The following is a 19,063-nucleotide window of genomic DNA, read 5'->3' as shown; positions in this document are numbered from 1 at the left end:
GAGTATGTATGCAAGTAGAGTGACAAAACCCCTTTCGCAGCGGGTCACTGCCGTGTTTTCGGTCGCTCCCAGGTCCAGCAGCTCCGCTCCCAAGAGCTGCGAGAAGTCTCCGGGAAATGGCGGGGTTGTGTCTGCGTGTTTACGACTCTCGGGGTCCGCCCGTGTCCCGTGCTACCTTCGGGAGCGGAGGAGCGCCGGGAGGGCCGGGGGCAGCGCCACGTCGCACCTCCGGCCCGGGGAGGGCGCGGGCGGGGGCGGCGGTGCCACCGCTGCGCTCCGGAGTGCGCAGCCCCGCGGCGGGCGGGGGCAGCCGGCGCCGGGGCCGCTCCTCCCCCGTCCCGGGTGGGAGCGCTTCATCCACGTTTGCAAGTTTGCGGCGGTGGGGGGAGGAGCGGGCGGGCCGGGGCGGGCGGCTTTTCTGCCTTCCCTCTTTTCCTTCCCTCCATTCCCTCCCTTCCCTCCCTTCCCTCCATCCTCCCCGCCGAGCGCGCCCTGCGGCTGCCCCGCTCGCTGCGCTCCATGGCGGGGCCGGCGGCCGTGCGGCGGCGGGGCCCGGGCTGCGGGTCGCTGCTGCTGCTGCTGCCGGCGCTGCTGGAGAGCTGGGCGGCCTGCCAGGCGCCGCCGGTGCCCGCCGCCGAAATCCCTGCGGACGGCACCGAGCTCGGCGTCGAGCGGCGCTTCGTGCCCGAGAGCTGCCCGCGGGCCGTGCGCCCCGGAGACTTCGTGCGCTACCACTACCTGGGCGCCTTCCCCGACGGCACCCGCTTCGACTCCAGGTCTGGCACAAGCCCGCCTTTGGCTGGGCACCGTGAGAGGGAGAGGAGGGGAGCCAGAGGTGCTGTCCCCCACGAGGGCGGCTTTTTGGCGGATGTGCAGAGATTGTGGCGCTGGGTGGAGGTTCCGTTCGGGTTCCCCTCTTATCCCAGCAGTGCCCCGTGGGCGCTTTTGGGATGACCAGTTGGAAGCAGGTCAGCGGTAGGATGGGCAGGGTGGTACATGCGGGACATACTTATCACCATGGGAAGATGCCTTTGGGATGTGAAGGGCAGAGAGCTGGGGTGTGACCGCTGGGGACACGGGGGAAGACCTCTCCAGTGGCTGGGTCCAGTCTGCAGTAGTTTGCTTGCCCTCATGGATTCCTACCACGTTCTTTTAGCTGCTACTCCAAGGCGCTGAATGGAGCTTTTCTGCTCCAAGAGTGAAGACCTCAAGCTTATTCAGCTAGCCTTAGCCCGGTAAACAGGAGTGTATATGGTATCACAGTCTCTCACAGTAGTGATTTCCTGCCTGTTTCATTCTGTACATTTCCTATGTCTTCTCCAGGCTCAAACCTACTCGAATACGATTGGATCTGAATCATTATCCTTGCCGGAAACATAGGAATTATCAGGCTGTACTTACATAGAATTTTTTGGATAGTTTATCCTTGAATAAATGTGACCTATGTACAGTGAAGTGCCTGACTGCTTTCCTGCTGTTATTTTGGGATCAGGAAGCCTAAATAGTGGGATCAGGAGGTTGTGGAGGATACTGCTACTGCTGCCAGCTTATTTGTTTTTTCTTACTTCATTCATTGCCACTGATCAAAGTATTATTTAGAAAAATAAAGCAAAATGTATTTTCAGTAATCCTGGTAATCTCCCTTGTGCTGCAAGGAAAATCTACAGCCTCAGGGAAATAACTGTCCTTCAAAGCTCAGTTCTCCCTCTGGAGCTGTCTGTAGTTAGTATGCCAGTAGTGCCATGCGACCGACACTTCTCCGACTAAAATGTGGGATGTGATAGCTGGCACTTCAGCTGGTGTTGGTGCACTGTCAGTGAAAAGGCACAGAGCAGACGGTGAATCCATTGGCAACTGATGGGCTTGGAACACAAGTCTTAGCTGTGGATGTGAAGACACACAAAGGCAGCATCCCCGTGGCTTATTTTATAAATATGTGACAGTGGGAAAACTGGCCATGCGTTCAGAAGTGTGTTTCTGATTGCTGCTTGTGCATTGAGGCAGGGCACCTGGAGGGGCTCCCAGGTGCTGGCTCTCATTTTAGTTCCGTGTCATTTCGTTCTGAATTACTTGGGGCAGGAACAGATTGTGCAGAACTGTACAGCATTTATCTCTTTGGATCCTCTAAATATTAGTAAATAAGTAGTAATGGTGATAGTCTAGTCCAACTTGAATATTTTTATGGCTGCCTTAATTTCAAAAGGGTGCAAAATACCAGGTTTGTTTAGCTTGGGCTTTTTTTCTAGATGGCAGCTCATGTTGAAGTACACTTTTATTATTCACTAAGATCTTTTCTAAGACTGATGACGGTGTTTAATCATGTTAAGACATGGAAAAATAGGAGGATTTTGTCTTCTGTAGGTCAATAGAAGAAATATTTTGGAGTATTTGTTCTAAAATCTTTGGTGTTCTCTGCCTATAAGTTAAAGAGATTTAGTCAATTTAAATAAAAATAAGCCCATTTTCTTACCTTTTTTTTGTTTGTTTGCTTGATTTTTTTTAAGTTTATGAGCATTCTTACCAGCATCAGTTTAATTGAACACTACTATGAAGTCAGTCTAGAAAGTACTCTGAGCTAAGAGTAGTTTTGCTTTGTTCCTTCTTCAGCTCTTAAAAATGTTCTTGAGGTTTAAAATTAATTTTCTGTATTTACAAGGAGCAGGTACCAATACTGCTCCTCACGTTACCAGGCTGTTGACAAAGTTTTAGTAATCATGATTGTTACATAAATTAGCATATTATTGTCATTAGCTGTTTGTTTTTTTTTTGTATCAGCATTTGCAGTTTTTATTTCAATGGCCATAAAATTATTTGCATTTAAAAGTCTGAATTTAGTTGCCTAGTCATCTCCTATTAATTGGTCAATTCCACTAATAGAAGCAAATTTTGCTTAGTTTTAAGGAATCCGCAAAGTCAGTCCTGCAAAGCTGCATGGTCTGATCAGTGCTTTGCTCAGTTCTCTGCTTCACATCGATGTTCTCTTAATTGTACATTTATTTTACTAAAAAGAAAGCTCTTCTGTTCTAAGTTCATCCCAGATATATTGCCAAGCTTTGTCAATTGCTACAAATACCATTTTGGAGGGTTTCTTAGAATATATTATATTACTAGTCTTAACACAAAAATTATGGTTTTGTGTGTGTAATAGAATTTGTCAGGGCCTAATTTAAATATTTTCCATCCTTTCCTGGAAGTGGGAATGTGAAATTTGAAATGTGAAATGCTCAGTAATAGAGGGTTGTCTACTTTTAAGAGAAATGTTTGTCAGAAAAAAAAAAAAGATGGAGCAAACAGAGAGTTCACTCAGTAAAATATTTGAGAGATTCAAGGCTGTGGGACTGTTAGGAGGCTCAGTATGTTGTGGAAGTGATGTGTACAGTCTTGGAAGGAAAGTTTGACATCATTTCCCTAGGGATGTCTAGCTACTGGCTGCTTTCCAGAATTTTAGCAAGCAAAAGGCACAAGCCTTTTTTTTTTTTCCCTCCCCCCAGGTCTGACTTTTATATATATATAGATATTAATGTAAACAAAAAAGTCCTTGAAATTATAATAGGGATTTGGGAAAATGAAAGTGGTAAAAGATTAAAAATTAGCATGATGCTTTTGAGATGCTTCTTGACAAGTGTTTATATATTACTTTAAAAAGTTTAATAGCAGTAATTCAGGCACATCAAAGTGGGGTCATTGTGCAGATTTAAAGTGGCCAAACGAACCATGTAGGATAGTGTTCTGCTGTGGTAACACTGCTGTTCTCCATCCTCTCTGGAAAATGGAGTCATTTAAGCATAATTTCTTTTAGTTTTTGAATATTCATGTATTATCACAGAGGAGAAAAATTTCTTTCTTGATTCTTGGTCTGGCAAACCTGCCATTTAAAACATTTCTCTGTGCTTTAAATGTTGGGATTGAAGGAGAAAATGAATAACCTGTTGGCAAACCCCACAACTACTACTTAAAAAGACATCTTTTCCCTCTCCCTTTCTCCCACAGAGATTGGAAGTGTGATGTCTCACATTGTAAAGCTTTAGTTCTTACACAATATTTTTGTGATGTTACTGACTGAAATCAATATGCCGAGATCTTACTGTGGGAGCAGTTATCCTTTCATGTCTCATAACAGTGTTTAATTTTCCCTTTTCTTACTTAATTTTCCAGTGTTGCTTTTAATGTTAGTGTGTCAATTAGCTGTTTGTAGATCTGGCCTTCATGGTAGTACCCATTGCACTCTGCTAGAATGGGCTTCAAATGGGTGACGAGCAGTGAACAGCAGGAGAACTGTGTTGAAGTCTCAGGAACACCTTGGATTTGCCCCTTCCTTTAGGAGCTGATCCTTTAGGACTGATAAAGTTATGCTGACAGGCAAGAGAGAGACAAGGTGCAGTTAAGTCTCTCTCTTGCAAAAAAAACCCCACCCAAACAGTGGAAGGGGGTCTAACTGAACCACTAACATTCTTGCCTGCTTTTCCCCCTTCAGCTATGACAGGGGATCCACATTCAACGTGTTTGTGGGCAAAGGTCAGCTTATTGCTGGGATGGACCAAGCTCTGGTGGGCATGTGTGTGAACGAGCGCCGGTTTGTGAAAATTCCCCCTAAGCTTGCCTACGGGAGTGAAGGCGTCCGTAAGTACAGCACCGGGCCAGCTGCCTGGGTGAGGGATTCAACAGAGCAGACAGGAAACAGAGCAGCAGAGAGAAGGGTAGGAATGCAAGTAGTGAATTTCTGGGAGGTTATCCCCTGTTCTTCAGAGGTGTTTGTTAAGCCTGTGGCCTAAAGGAAACTCTCCAGACTGCCTCTGCGTGTTGAAGGAAGAGCAGTTTGCTGCAGAAGACCTTCAGCTCCTTCACTTTTGCTATGAAAGTTAACTATTTATTTATATCTACCTCCCTCTTAAATACTTTATTAAGCCAAATTTGTGATTTGGCGTTGCAGTGCTGCACAAGGTCTTGTCAGTTCCAAAAGTATCTTTGTTCTGCAGCCTCAGAGAGGCAACAAATGCTAACTCAAGATAGTTTGCCTGATGGACAGCTGTAATAAGAGCTCATCTCACTGGATTTCCCCCCCATAAATAGCTGCAGCAATGGCAAGGGGTCAAGGAGTTGTAAGCACAACAGGAAGTAAGGTGTGCATGATGCAGTTTTTTTAGGGTATGCGTGGATTGGTTCCTTTTCACTGGTACCTTGTATAAAAAGGGAAAGAAAACTGTGTGTGTTGTTTTGCTTTTGCAGCTGGTGTGATACCCCCCAATGCTGTGCTCCATTTCGACGTGCTCCTGATAGATCTGTGGAACTCGGAGGATGAAGTGCAGGTTCAGACTTACTTCAAACCTGAGAAGTGTCCTCGGACAGTCCAGGTGTCTGACTTTGTACGGTACCACTACAATGGAACGTTCTTAGATGGGACCCTGTTTGATTCAAGGTATGCAGCTGGGTTTTGTCTGTGTGTAATTTCATAGGTATCTCACCATCATGTGCTCCCCTTTTCCCTCTGTAACAATTAATGCTAACTGCCCAGAAACACAGGAAATGACATCTGGCATTGGATGTATGTTAGTAATTTTTTCAGGGATTGTAGAATAGTAGTACTGACTCAAACCAGTGAAACTGTGCATTATTTCTTTGTGGGCATTACCAATCCAGATGCTTTTTTAAAATTTAAATTTAATTCCCTGTATGTATATTACTATTTATTGAAGTCAGTTAAAAGTCTCTATAACCAGTATAGCTGTTCAGATTAGATACAAGGGTTTGTAAACTTAGCAGGGTTTGTAATGAAAGTGAGCCACTAACACTTTCTTACTGAGATTTTAAGTGTACAGCATCTGTGCTTCATTAGAACCCAGTGGAAAACGGTGCTTTAGTAACACTGCCTGAGAGCTACTTTCCAAAGCCTCTGTGAGGTTCCTGACATAGCTAAGCACTCTGGAAAACTTCCCAGCCAGCCCTTGGCAAATGAAGGACAGATACTTTTGGACTAGCAAGTTGTGAGTTACACTGTGCATAGTATGTGGATTTAAAGGTTAATATTGTTCTTTCCTGTGCCAGTCTGACATTTGATTGTGATTTTTTTTTTTTCTTTCTCATGTTTAGCCATAATCGGATGCGAACTTATGATACCTATGTGGGAATTGGATGGCTGATTCCTGGTATGGACCAGGGTCTCTTGGGAATGTGCGTAGGGGAGAAGCGCATTATTACAATACCACCTTTCCTGGCATATGGAGAAGATGGAGATGGTAAAAGTTATTCCTTTAGTTGTTCCTCTTTTTTTCAATCCCAAGTCATGCATATTTTAAAACAAACTTTCTGTATTTTAAATTATTACCCTATTCAGAGAGACACTGCTTAACAGACATATTGTTGATACAACTGTAGTATTTATATACTGAAATTTTATTTGTCAGGGAATATAATTTGTGATTAATGTCTAGTGGCACCAAAAACTTGAAGACAGGTGACTATATAATCCTTTCAGACTGCCACAGAAAGCAGAAAAGAAAAAATATGTTAAATATATTTTTAATTCCAGTTGGGTTTTGTTGTTTTTTCTTAACAAATGCCCTAGTGGTAACTAAAAAATAGACTGTCTTGTGAGACTGTGCAGCCTGCAGATCATACACAGATGTCCCCATGTTAAATAATGGGGCAGTTAGGTGTAGTTTGTGACTTTTCCTTATATACTTTCTCTGCTCTGGTGTTTAAGGATGTGTCTGTGATGTATGAGGTTTTATACCCCTTTTGTGGCTTCATTGCCATTAACTGTGAGGCTGAAGAGGCCTTTGTTTTCAGTGAGGCAGTGCCATCACTGTGGGAATAGAAGGAAATTACTCATTTGGAGAATTCAGTTAAAAAAAACAAAACCCTGAACCAAAAAATGACTGACTAGAAGTAAATTTGCAGAGAGACCTGGATAAATTAGAGGACTATATATGAAATGAAGCAAACTGGATTCTGCACCTGGGATGGGGCAACCCTGGTTGTGTGCACAGACTGGGGAATGAGAGGCTGGAGAGCACCGTGGCAAGGCACCTGGGGCTCCTGGTGGATGGCAAGTTGGACATGAGTCAGCAGTGCCCTGGCAGCCAGGAGGACCAGCCTGGGGGGCTTCAGGCACAGCATGGCCAGCTGGGCAAGGGAGGGGATTGTCCCTTTGCTCTGCACTGGGGCAGCCTCACCTCAAGTGCTGGGTGCAGTTTTGGGTGCTAAAATATAAGAAATAGACATTAAGCTATTGGAGAGAGTCCAAAGGAGGGCAGTGATGGTGGTAAAGGCTTGAGGGGAAGCAGTGCAAAAAGCAGCTGAGGTTCAGCCTGGAGAAGACTGAGGGGAGACCTCGCTCCAGTCTGCAACTTCCCCATGAGGGAAAGAGGAGCGGTAGGCACTGAACTCTTCTCTGGTCACAAGTGATAGGACCTCTGAAGTTCTGTCAGAGGAGGTTTAGATTGGATATTAGGAAGAGGTTCCTCACTCAGAGAGTGGCTGGGCACTGGAACAGGCTCCCCAGGGAAGTGGTCACAGCACTGAGCCCGACAGAGTTCAAGAAGTGCTTGCACAATGCTCTCAGGCACATGGTGTGACTCTTGGGGTGCCCTGTGCAGGACCAGGAGTTGGACTGATGGTTGAAGTGAGTCCCAACTCAAATAATCCATTATTCTAATTTATTTTGGGAGGGGAGGTGCATGATATTTGGCAGTACATTACTTTTCTTCAACGAACATGTTTAAGTGTCTGCTAGAACACCTGCTGTTTCTTACCAATTTTCTGCTCTAACAATTTTGTAGGTAAGGAGATCCCTGGCCAAGCTTCCCTTGTCTTTGATGTGGTTTTGCTGGATCTACATAACCCCAAGGATGGTATTGCTATTGAGAACCAGCTCGTGCCTGAATCTTGTGAGCGGAGAAGCCAGACAGGAGACTTTCTGCGATACCATTACAATGGCACACTTTTGGATGGCACATTATTTGATTCCAGGTAACCAAAACATTCAACTCTACAGACTTCATTTCCAGTTTGACTGATCTGTCGTGTCTATAATATGTTCAAACACAGTTCTTTGCTTTTCCTTCCTTTTTGAAAATTTTGAGTGGACGTGGAGTCTTTTTAAAAGACTCATAGAAAACTTTTCCATATGGGAAGGAAAAGAGCTGTTTTGTGCCATGTCATTGTCACAGACGCCATCTAGGGGTAGTGGCCCACCCAGGAAGCCTACTGCTTTAGGCACACAAGACTCTTTGCACCATAGGGTTTATCTGCCAAATAGGTAATACCACTGAAGAGAGAGAAAATTATTATGATGCCATTTTATGTCCTGAGAATTGTGAGTCAGTGTGCTTGTGGCTAGTGTGAGGTTTATCATATTTATACTTAGAAAGTATAAATTTTGCATTTTGAAGGCTGATGTCTTTCAAGACTGAATTATGGGATTGCAGAATTCTGTAAGAGGGCTTTCTGTGGTAAAGGAGGAGGGATTTTTGTGACAGTAAATTCAAAGCTCTATTTGAACATGAGCCTCGTGTACAGAATCATACGAGTAATAGCCTTGTAGATTTCTGTGACTTTGGCTGCTTTCAGTGGAACAGTACTTTACTATCCCACTCCAGCTTTCAGAACAGCTGGCAGAAGTAGCTAAAAGGAGGTGAGAATGAGCTAATGTAAAGTGTTTTACAAAATAAGCTCAGAGAAAAATGTTTAGCACTACTGCAGCAGCCATCTCTGTAGACCTTGATTTACAGTTTATGAAAGCTTAGAAGTTAAGAACTCAAAGCTTATCCGCAGTGTACCTGTTCCTGTTTTTGAGATATGAGTATCTTCCCCAGTAACTAATCAATTTTTGAAAATAGCTGTAGTATTTATATGAGGCTTGTTGTCAATAAATAGTAATAAATGCTTTGTAGACAGCAGCCTCTACATCATTCTGAAGTGCTGAGAGTTGTTAGAGAGCTTGTTCACTAAAACATGGTATCCTGACCTCCTGCAGAATTTATAAATGGAGAAACAGAGCTGCTAACAATAGGGATTGAAAACCCTGGAGGTATCCAGGACAAAGTTTCTTGCTAGTACAAGGAGCATGCCAAAAGCTCTCTGGATTGCTGGGGTTGAGAGCTCTAATAATATTTTCCTTTGCCTTTTTACTGTGAAATATTCGGCTGCAGAACTGCCCTGGGCAGCTGAGCCAAGGCTGTCTGGACTTAGAGCAGTTGAATAAACCTCTGAATTACATCAGGGTCTGGTCTTGTATTGGTTTAATTCTTTCCCAGAACTACCTTGTAAAGATGAATTAAAACCTTTCTGCCTTCTCCTTCTTGGGCTGTGCCTTTGTGTAACACGCCTTGAAGGAAGGCAGAAGACAGTCATGCCTACGTAAGAAACGTCATTTGTAGTTGTAGCCTTGTTTTGTTCTATCATGAGGTGTTGAAGCAGGTCCTTCAACCTCTGTGTTAAGTGTCTGGCTGAAGTGTTGATATGGTTTTGTTGTTGTGACTCATTTTAATATTGAGCATCCCAGGAGAACCTAGTTATCCCACCTGCTCCTTCTAGTAGTTGAACTACATAGCTGTGGTTGCAAAATGAGGTAGTCATGAGGTGTCTCATGGAAATGAAGCACTTATCAACCATAGCTAGTTGATAAGTGCTTATTAAAGTAGTTTCAGGGCAGAGGAGATTTTAAAGGAGTAAACCTTTTTTTTTTCCAGTTACTTGCCAAAACCTCTTTTCTATTTCATTTAAAATACATAAATAAGTGTGATTTTTCTTTCTAGATACAGAAATCTGCTGGCTGTTTACTAGCCAGGGTCTCAGTGCTGGGTAATCAGTGACCCGTGTGTTACTGACTGATGAAACTTGGTGGCCTGGATTCATGGAACATAGTTCCTTTGTGCCTCTCTGGTGCTGGTTAATGACTGTGTATTTGACCTTAAATGGTTTAAGAATTGTGTTGCAGAGCTTTTGCAAGAGCCCATGTTTTCTTGAGTACACCTGACACTGCTGAAATGTAAATATTTTCCATAGTTATTCCCGAAACCGTACATACGACACCTATGTTGGGAAAGGTTATGTGATTGCTGGAATGGATGAAGGTTTGCTAGGTGTATGCACTGGTGAAAAAAGAAGAATAATAATCCCCCCTCATCTTGGATATGGAGAAGAAGGGAGAGGTGAGCTTGGCTTTGCATTCAAGTCTTCTGCAGTTAAACCTTTATTGCTTAGTTAATCTGTGTTTTTTTTTCGTTTTCCTGGCATTTGAAAGGTTTATTAATTAGTTCATTATTTTGTTCAGTATCAAACTGACAAGACCACATCCAGAATTTGCAGGATTATTTTGATTAGCTAAATAGGTAGGACAGTAAAATACAGAACAATCTCACATGTAACTGGTAGCCTGAACTCATTTGGGTAACTGGTGTTTCAGGCAGACTGGTACTTGCATGCCAGGTGCTCTGCAGTGTGAGATCTTCCTTCCTGCATGCATTAAACTCTCTATCCTGAGGGAGTTCATCATGCTAAGTTTTCTTCCCCATTCCTTCCACAGCCACAGGTTTTGTGGACTTCTAAGCCACCTCTGTAATGATGGATGCATGTAACAGCGGTGAAGTAACCACGTATATGTAACATACAATTAACATTTCTTTGGGAAAACTCATTGCTATCTAAACAGATTGCTGGGAGAGGCTGAATGTGATAACCCTTCTAGCTGATCACAGCGTTGTGGCTGGTGTTTCAAAAAGTGCCTCCTGGGATGCTACTTACATAAGTGATTTAGAAAAAAAGCCTTTCTTCTGGGAATGCAAGTTCCATGCTACTGATTTGGAATTGGACTCCTTTACTGACAAACCCCAATCCTAGGCCTGGATGTGTTTTGTTAATCCTGGTAATGCACATAATCCTGGGAAGAGGGGGAAGTAGTTGCCTGCTTTTGGAGTATTTTAAGGAACTGTAACCTTTTAATGACTCTCCTTGAAGCATGAGAAGTTCTTGAGAATTTTGATGATCAATATTGAATTGGTACATGAAACACAAATGAGTTATTTAGGACAGTCACATGGTTATTGCTTCATTTGTGCATAATTTTAAAATTCAGGGTAACATAAGTTATTCCTTCACCATTGAACTGAGTGCATGCTTAGTGCTTTCCCACTGGTTGTCTTTCCTACACTGGATGCAGCTTGCATCTGTCACATCATTTAATTCTGAATGAGACGAGCAGAATGACTCAGTAGCAGGCGCAGCAGGAGTGCATATTCCTACAGAGTGCAGTACCTGGACATCATCTGCCTGTTTGGGTACCATTTCTTTCTCTATTTGTCTAATTTGACTCCTGTTTAGGAAAGATTCCAGGATCTGCAGTGCTGGTCTTTGACATCCATGTGGTGGACTTCCACAACCCCTCGGATTCGGTCAGCATTACTGTTCACTACAAACCTTCCAACTGCACCGTACTGAGCAAGAAGGGAGATTACCTGAAATACCACTACAATGCTTCGCTCCTGGATGGAACCTTGCTGGACTCCACGTAGGTATTTGAATGGTCTTGTAAGGAAAATTCTCCCAGCAGCAGTGAAGGCAAGAATGAATTCCCTGCAAAGGAAGCTAGCACAGAATAAAGACTTTTTTCTTTTTTTTTTAAATGAGTATTTATGTAGAATGTATTCTTCTCTTTATGGCTGCCTGGCAAAGGTGCATAAGAGGAGGAGAATTTAAAGGCAATCTGTCATAGCATAATGAGACAACCAAGAACAAAAAGGATGTAGCAGTGTGTTGGAGAAGAAAGTTAACAGTATATGTGGAGTGATGTTGCATGGCATTCTGTTTAAATGGGCCAGTTCAAGTGTCTGGGTGAGTCATGCCAGGACAACACAGGTCTCACCAGGAATTAACTGTCCAGGTTTATTCAGTTTCTTGGTGGGATTTGGGCTCTGTACTGATTCAGTGCTCATGAGAGAGGTCTGGTAGGGCTACTTATTGTGGTCTTGTTAAAGATATCTTGAGTGTGGTTTATAGTAAATGATCACCTGTCATGTCTGTAGCACACATTGCTGCTCCTGTATTGTAGTGTGGCTTTAAGTGTCAGCATGGAGAACTGTCAGAGGCCTTGATTGTAACTATGAGGATAATAAGCCTTTTCCTCCTCTCTATTGGCAGTAGATTTATGAGGGAAGCAAAAGATTTGCTCCAGTTTGTCTCCTGTAGCACTGAAGTGAGCCTGGCACACAGCTACAAGAGTATTTCTGTTAGCTTCCTTTTCTTTTTGCCTTAATCATTTGAATAGTGCAAGTCATCCAAACAACATTTTATTTTTTGGAAGGGAAGTTGGGAAAAGCTATTTTTAACCAGGTTATAATTAACACAGGAAGTAGCTCATAAGTTTCACAGTGTACACAATAGCTTGCAGAGCTGAAAAGCTGCCTTAATTTGGAGCACGTGCTACTATGCTGTAGGCAAGGATGTATACAAGTGACGTGTTTGGATTCAAAACAGTTCATATGTCAGGAATGCTCAATTTCCATTATGTAGCAGGAACCAAGGGATGTCGAGGCCATCTTACTCACAGCAGTTTTTTGAGAATGAAATCATGAATCATGTGCTCCTAATTTTAAGGCTGACCTCTTAGCCACTGAATTGTTTTCTTTCCAAATAATACTCTGTTGTACAAGCATGTCCTGCAGAGGCACAGCCAAGCCAAATAACCAAAGAAAGGCAAGCAATAGAAAAAAGAGCCTTAATGCTGCACACTCTGCCTTTAGCATAACAATATATGTTTGACTTCTGGGCTTTTAACTGGTGGTATTTTCTAATTTTAGAAATAAGCCACGGGCAGCAAGGTATAATTCAAAATTAAAATGGTTAAATAACAGTAGTAGTAGTTATTCATGTTAATAGCTACTACATTACAGTGACTGATTTCATTAAAGAGGTCGCTGATCCATGAGAATGCACTCAGATCCCTCTATGGAATTTGAGTTGGTGGTCCTGGGATGAATGTACATCTGGAATTCTTACATCTGCTGAAAAGTCCAATTACAACAGTTAAAAATATGTGAAAGGCAAAAGCCCTTATTTCAAGATAAAATACCTTGGGGTTGTAATTGGCACAATTAATGATTTTAATTGGATTTCATACAAGAAGCCTATAATTTTAGTGCCAGAGGAGATTTCAGCAGCAGAGACTTGTCTGTTTGGTGTTGGCTGTAACTTGAGAACAACTTCAGGTAACTGTTTGGTAGAACAAAGCGTTGGGTATTAAGTTAATTTTTGACAGGACACTACTAGAAACTGCTACTTCCGTGGTAATTTTGAGCAACAGAAATTTTCTATTTTATGCTGATTTTAAAATTTATTTTATTTTTCCTTCCTTTCCAGACACAGTCTTGGCAAGACCTACAACATAGTTCTGGGATCTGGTCAGGTGGTGTTGGGGATGGACATGGGCCTTCAGGACATGTGTGTTGGGGAGCGACGGACAGTTGTTATCCCACCTCACCTCGGCTATGGAGAAGATGGAGTTGGTGAGTGCACATCCACTTAGCATCTCTACAGTGACTGAAACACAGGCATGCATGTTTCATTAGCTGCTTGAATGGATTGTTTTAGAGGGTTATCATGTCCTTATTTTAGACACTCCCCCTCCTCCCTGTTCCCCAGTGGACATGCTGTCTGTGTTGCATTTCAAGTCATGCTGTTGCTGTGGCCAACAGAAAGACCATCAGAGTACAAAAGGGAGCACGTGCCCCCAGTAATGTTGCTTTGTCAGAACAGAAAGCTCCAGGCAAGTCTGGTCTTGCAGAGGGATGCAAACACAGTTTTCCATGATAGGGAGTTGGGTGCTTGTATGTGGACATGTGGCATGTTATTCAGGAGACAGAGCTGCAGGGGACTGGTCAGCCCTAATATGTTAGGAAATTCAGAAGATACATAAACTGAGTGTAAGATGGATGTGAAACAGTGTATTGGTGCAGTTAAAACTCCAACATAAATACATTTTGAAGCAGCTTTAGGACATTAAGGCTTATCAATTTTTAATGATGTGGACAGCAGTAATAAAAAGAATGATATAGAAGTGACAAGAACTTTTATGTCCAGGTATGTTATTTCTGGTCTTGCTGATTAAAAGGTTTGAGGGAAAGGAGTCTATCATGAGATCACCAAGATCAAATTCTGATGTGTAAGGAAACAGTTGCATAGGTTGCTGGGTTCTTTGAATAGCTCCAGAACAGTCTGTAGTTTATAAAGACTGTCAGGCATCACATGCAGACTTAATGGAGAATTAATTTGTGTTAAGAGATAAGAATATATTTCCACTTGTGCCTGTCTTCTGTGAAAAATTAGGAGTTTAATATATATACAATGTTTTATACAAGATTTTATCTATTATACATTATATGTAATTGCTTAGCCATACATAATAAATTGAAAATTTCCTCATAACATGAAAAGTCTGCTGTGTAAAATACCTGTCATAAGTATTTGCCATTGTTCAGGGTACATTTGATACACATTCTGAAACACTGCATGATTTGTTACTGTGTTGGTTTATACCCAGCTATCTGAAGAAATTGCTTGTTTGCAGTCGCTTGCAAACAGATTAGAGGTGAGCTTGATTTTTCTTTTTCAAGACTAAATTAAACTGCTTCCATGGTTTCCCTGAGGTAATATCCCAGGCTGTTGGGTCTCACAGCAGTACGCTGATACACCGTGTATTGGTGAGATAAAGGGAAATGGATTATTCCCACAAGTGTAGTTTTTGAAAGTAAAAAAAAAAAAGGATGCAGTTTGAATAATGGAATTATAGAATGGTTTGGATTGGAAGGGACCTCAAAGATCAGCTAGTTCCAACCTCCCTGCCATGGGGAGACACCTTCCAGTGGAGCAGTTTGCTCAGGGCCCCATCTTAACCTGGCGTTGAGCATTCCTAGGAATGGGGCATCCATGCTTCTGTGGGCAATGTGTTCCAGTGCCTCAAGTTTTATTATGAAAGGTTCCTTTTATGATCACCCTTGGTGAAGTGATCAGGAAGATTTGATGGGCTACGGATCACAGTAGAGAAGTGCCTTTTGGGTGGGAAGATAAATTTTATTGTGGATTAAAAGGAAATATCCCCTTCAATGTAAGTGAGGATAAATACCCCTCTTTGCCATTTGTTGTGACAGAAGGAGAAGTGCCTGGTAGTGCTGTATTAGTTTTCGACATCGAACTGCTGGAATTGGTGTCTGGCTTACCTGAAGGATACATGTTTGTATGGAATGGGGAAGTCTCTCCCAACCTTTTTGAAGAAATAGACCAGAATCATGATGGAGAGGTTCTTTTGGAGGAGGTAAGCTGAGATGATGTAAACACCTGCAGTGGTTTTCTTTTATCACTATCAATGCCAGTGTTGAAGGATGGAGTCTTTCCTCATTTTCTTCCCTTCTTCTTCTGGAATTGTGTTTGTCATCAAGGGAACAGGAAGGCAGGGTGTCAGCTAAAACATGGCTATTCAGCTTTAGAGTTAAAGCAAAAAGGACTGTGGCCATACTGAATGGCCATACTGCATAAAATCATATTCTGTTGTGGTTTCCTTGGTCAACAACAAATCCTTAGGACATAAGTGTAAGAGGCAGAGTTGGTATCCAACATTCCTTTGCTGTATCAGCCTTGATCCTGTCTCAGTGTTAATTGGCAATTTGTGGTGAATTCTTGAGCCAAAGCTGAGCCTGCAGCAATGCATCCAGGAACTGTCTTATCTCTTCTGGAGCCTGGCAATGCCAGAGGCCACTCCTTACACATGTGAGTTGTGTGCTGTGCAGGCCAGTTCTTCTCCTTGCTTGCTTTTAAAATCTGCATTGTGAGGATGTCATTGCGTGCCCCAGTTGAAAGCCACTTGCTTTTGCCATACCACCTCTGATAACATAAACCTCTGTGAGATGTTCCTCTGCCTTTTCTTTTGACTCAAATTCTATTTTTTATTCTCTTCCGAAGTCTTCTTTGTCACCTTTCTCCTTCTGTTTTGTCTTTTCCTCTTTGTCCCTTCTTTACTCCCTAGAATGGTGGTGCCTGCAGTGCTCACAGGGCAGGCTGTGGCCCTGTGGAACAGCATGAAATGCCTTTGAGGATTTAAAAACCTAATATGGTAAAATTGAATTATTGTTTTCCCTTTTGCTAGCACTCTCTTACACCTCTTTGTTTTCCATCTCCATCTTCTCTCTTATGCTTACCTTCACATATGTCCTTGCAGAGAAGAAAAAAGCTTTTACTGGTTTAGAGAAAGAGGTAGGATGAGGCTGTTGCTGTCCACATGAGCAATCATCCTTGTGTGTTGCTCCCTCTAAGATACAGGTGGGTTTCTGTTTTACAGTGTCAGCTTCATGTGTCGCCATGCAGAATTACTGCCCTCCATCTGTGTAGAGCTGTTACTATGCCCAGCTGTCCAACCCATCTTCCTCCTAAATTATGAATAAACTTTTCTTGTTATGGGTCCAAATCCCACTGGAATGAGTGAGGAAATCCCTGCTGAGCTCCACAAAGGGTGATTTAACCTCATGTGTCTGTTATAATTAGTCCAGTTTGGTGGTAAACTTTATAGGGTAGTAACAGTGTCCTATGAACACCAAATAAGTAGTGAAATGCTGGATGCTCTTCATTTTCAAATGTCCTTTTCACTGTGAGCTATTTTCTTCTCCTTTCCCCCCTCTTAGTTTTCAGAGTACATCCAAACTCAAGTTGATACTGGCAAGGGAAAATTAGCTCCTGGCTTTGATTTTGACAAGATTGTTAAAAATATGTTCACCAATCAAGACCGGGATGGAAATGGTAAAGTTACTGCTGAAGAATTCAAGTTGAAAGATCAGGAGGCCAAAGAGGAGCACGATGAACTGTAAAGATAAGGAAAAAACCAAGAATCCTGAGCTGACCTACTGTTCAAACATGTGTACCAGAAGGAGTTTCGGCAAGCATGGTTTGGAAGGATTGCCCTCGGATAGCCTGTGTCTGCCTCTGCCTGGGTGTGGGTAGGCTGTTAAAATAGGAACAGATTTTCAGTTGGAATTGTTAGGTATATCTGAAAAAAGTGTTAACTGCCTCAAGGTGGGATGTATAGACAGGTAAGGAGTGTCCTGCTGTGTGTGGTGCCGTGAACCACATGTGTGTGTGGGGTCTGCTTTTATGCTGAAGATCCAAAGTTCTCATTGAACAATTCACGGTCAGTTGGGTGGATGGTAGAGAGAAAACCTACCAAGTGCTTTTAAAAGAGTTTTAAAAAACCTTCTGTATCAGAAATATTTGTGTAGGAAAATGAACCAAAATATTCCCTGTAACAATAACCTGTAAAAGTTGTCAGCTGTTGATCCCAGTTCCTTTCAGAAGGCATGAGCACTCTTCCCAGTAACTGAACCAAACTCACATGGATTTTTGCCAGCACAAAATCTGATTTGCAAATTGCAGAAACATGGCTGTGCCATTGGAAAATTTACATAAGCTGTGACTTAAATTAAAGAGAACTAGAATTAATACTGTGTATGTGTTGGGTTTTTACCTCACGGAATAAAAGCTTCCTACCATCTGTACTGTGCTGAATTAGTAACCTTGACTCTTGCTGGCCAGTGTTTCCATCAGTCATTCCAAAACCTTTCTAGTCACAACATTATTTATAGTTTTGTTAGACATTAAATATTAACATATAGGGCCCAAATGCTGTCATAAATACTGGACACTGTTGGTTTTGTGTTGGGCTTCTGTCTCCTATTTTGGGAATGGATAGATTAAGGAGCAAGTACTTAAGAGTTAAGCAGCAGAGGAGTCTGCTGTAGCAAACACACAGACAGACAGTGATAGAATCAAGAAACAGCCCCATCTGTTTGTGTGTGCTAACGCTCTGGCCCAGCCCTCAACACAAAGTCATCTTTGGGAGTGCTGCTCAGATTCTGTGACTTGAGGCAGTCACCCGTTACCTCGCCAAATGCAGCAGAGCTGCTCCCTACCAAATACGCAGAACAGTCCCATTTTCTGGAAGGCCGTGGGATCCCCTCAGTACACAGCATGCAAAGAGCACAAACACATAGAGTGAGACACTGTCAGGGAGGAGTGGGCAGGGAGTTGTATTTCCATTATAAGCTTTGTGTCTAGTTTCTTGCTTTCCTTGATCTGTACATGTGGGATGTAAGCTCCCTGAGATGCTCTTTCTAAAAATTGGTATTTCAGTTGGATGAGAACATTCTGTATTGGTTTTTAATGCAGTTCTTACAAAAAGTGCAGTGAAATATTTTTTTGAGTTTGATACCATTAAATGTTGGATAACTGATCTTTTTGTTAAATAAAATATTGATCAACTATTACTTTTAAAGTTTCTTTTCTTTTTCTGGAGTTTTGGTGGGTTGGGACGATGAGTTGAAGAAAATGCCCTTCCTGCAGCTCTCTTCTCTTGTACACAGCAGGCTTACCCTGAATATGTTTAATACTGCTGTTAATGTTCAGAAAAAAATATTTAAAATTATGATTAATGGATGATTTTGTACCAGATGTAGAAGTTGTGGCTATCAGGGACAGGCACTTCAATTCCAAAGTTTGGGTCCAGAATGGCTGCTTACCATCTTGTGAAAGCAGCTCTCTCAGCAGACTGTTTTTCCCTTTTGCTTTACTTGGAAGCAGGCTGCTCACTTTTTGCTGTGGTTCAGATGCAGTCCCTTCTGTGTGCTGACAAAGCTGAGAGAAGGAGTGGGAAGCAAGTTGTGATTGGAGTACTGCCAGAAGCAGAACTCAATGTGGAAACAGCTCCTTACTCTGTTCTTGTATGGACCCCCAAAAAACAAAAAATGTCTTGTGGATATCCCCCCCCTCCTTTTGAGGGGATGGAACTCTATGGTTTTTAAGGTCCCTTACAACCCAAACCATTCCATGGTATCCTAAATAAATGTTTTGTCTGAGAAAACCTTAGTGAATGAGCGCAATGTTTCTGCATGGAGGACCATTCCAGATGGATCCCAGGAGATGGGCTGAAGAGTTCCTAGTAAACCAGGATAACAGACTTGTCCTCCAGGGCAGATGCAGGAGAAGGAGCAGCACTGAACTGCTATCAATTGGTGATCCCAAAAATTGTTTT

The 19,063-nt window shown here is 42.5% G+C and overlaps 1 protein-coding gene across 1 annotated transcript; it reads left to right on the top strand.

The window, feature by feature from the left end:
• The first annotated feature begins 258 nt into the window (after positions 1-258).
• FKBP9 (FKBP prolyl isomerase 9) lies at positions 259-18,299 on the top strand. The gene is made up of 10 exons (XM_039714959.1): positions 259-776; positions 4,475-4,620; positions 5,227-5,416; positions 6,088-6,233; positions 7,779-7,968; positions 10,006-10,151; positions 11,320-11,506; positions 13,354-13,499; positions 15,141-15,304; positions 16,665-18,299. Exons 1-10 carry the CDS (start codon positions 520-522, stop codon positions 16,845-16,847), a joined length of 1,755 nt encoding a protein of 584 aa, XP_039570893.1. The 5' UTR covers positions 259-519; the 3' UTR covers positions 16,848-18,299.
• Positions 18,300-19,063: the final 764 nt, after the last annotated feature.

This window comes from Passer montanus, unplaced genomic scaffold, assembly GCF_014805655.1.
Source record: "Passer montanus isolate IOZ18808 unplaced genomic scaffold, ASM1480565v1 scaffold32, whole genome shotgun sequence".
Taxonomy (NCBI): domain Eukaryota; kingdom Metazoa; phylum Chordata; class Aves; order Passeriformes; family Passeridae; genus Passer; species Passer montanus.
This window is presented reverse-complemented; position numbering and strand designations above follow the sequence as displayed.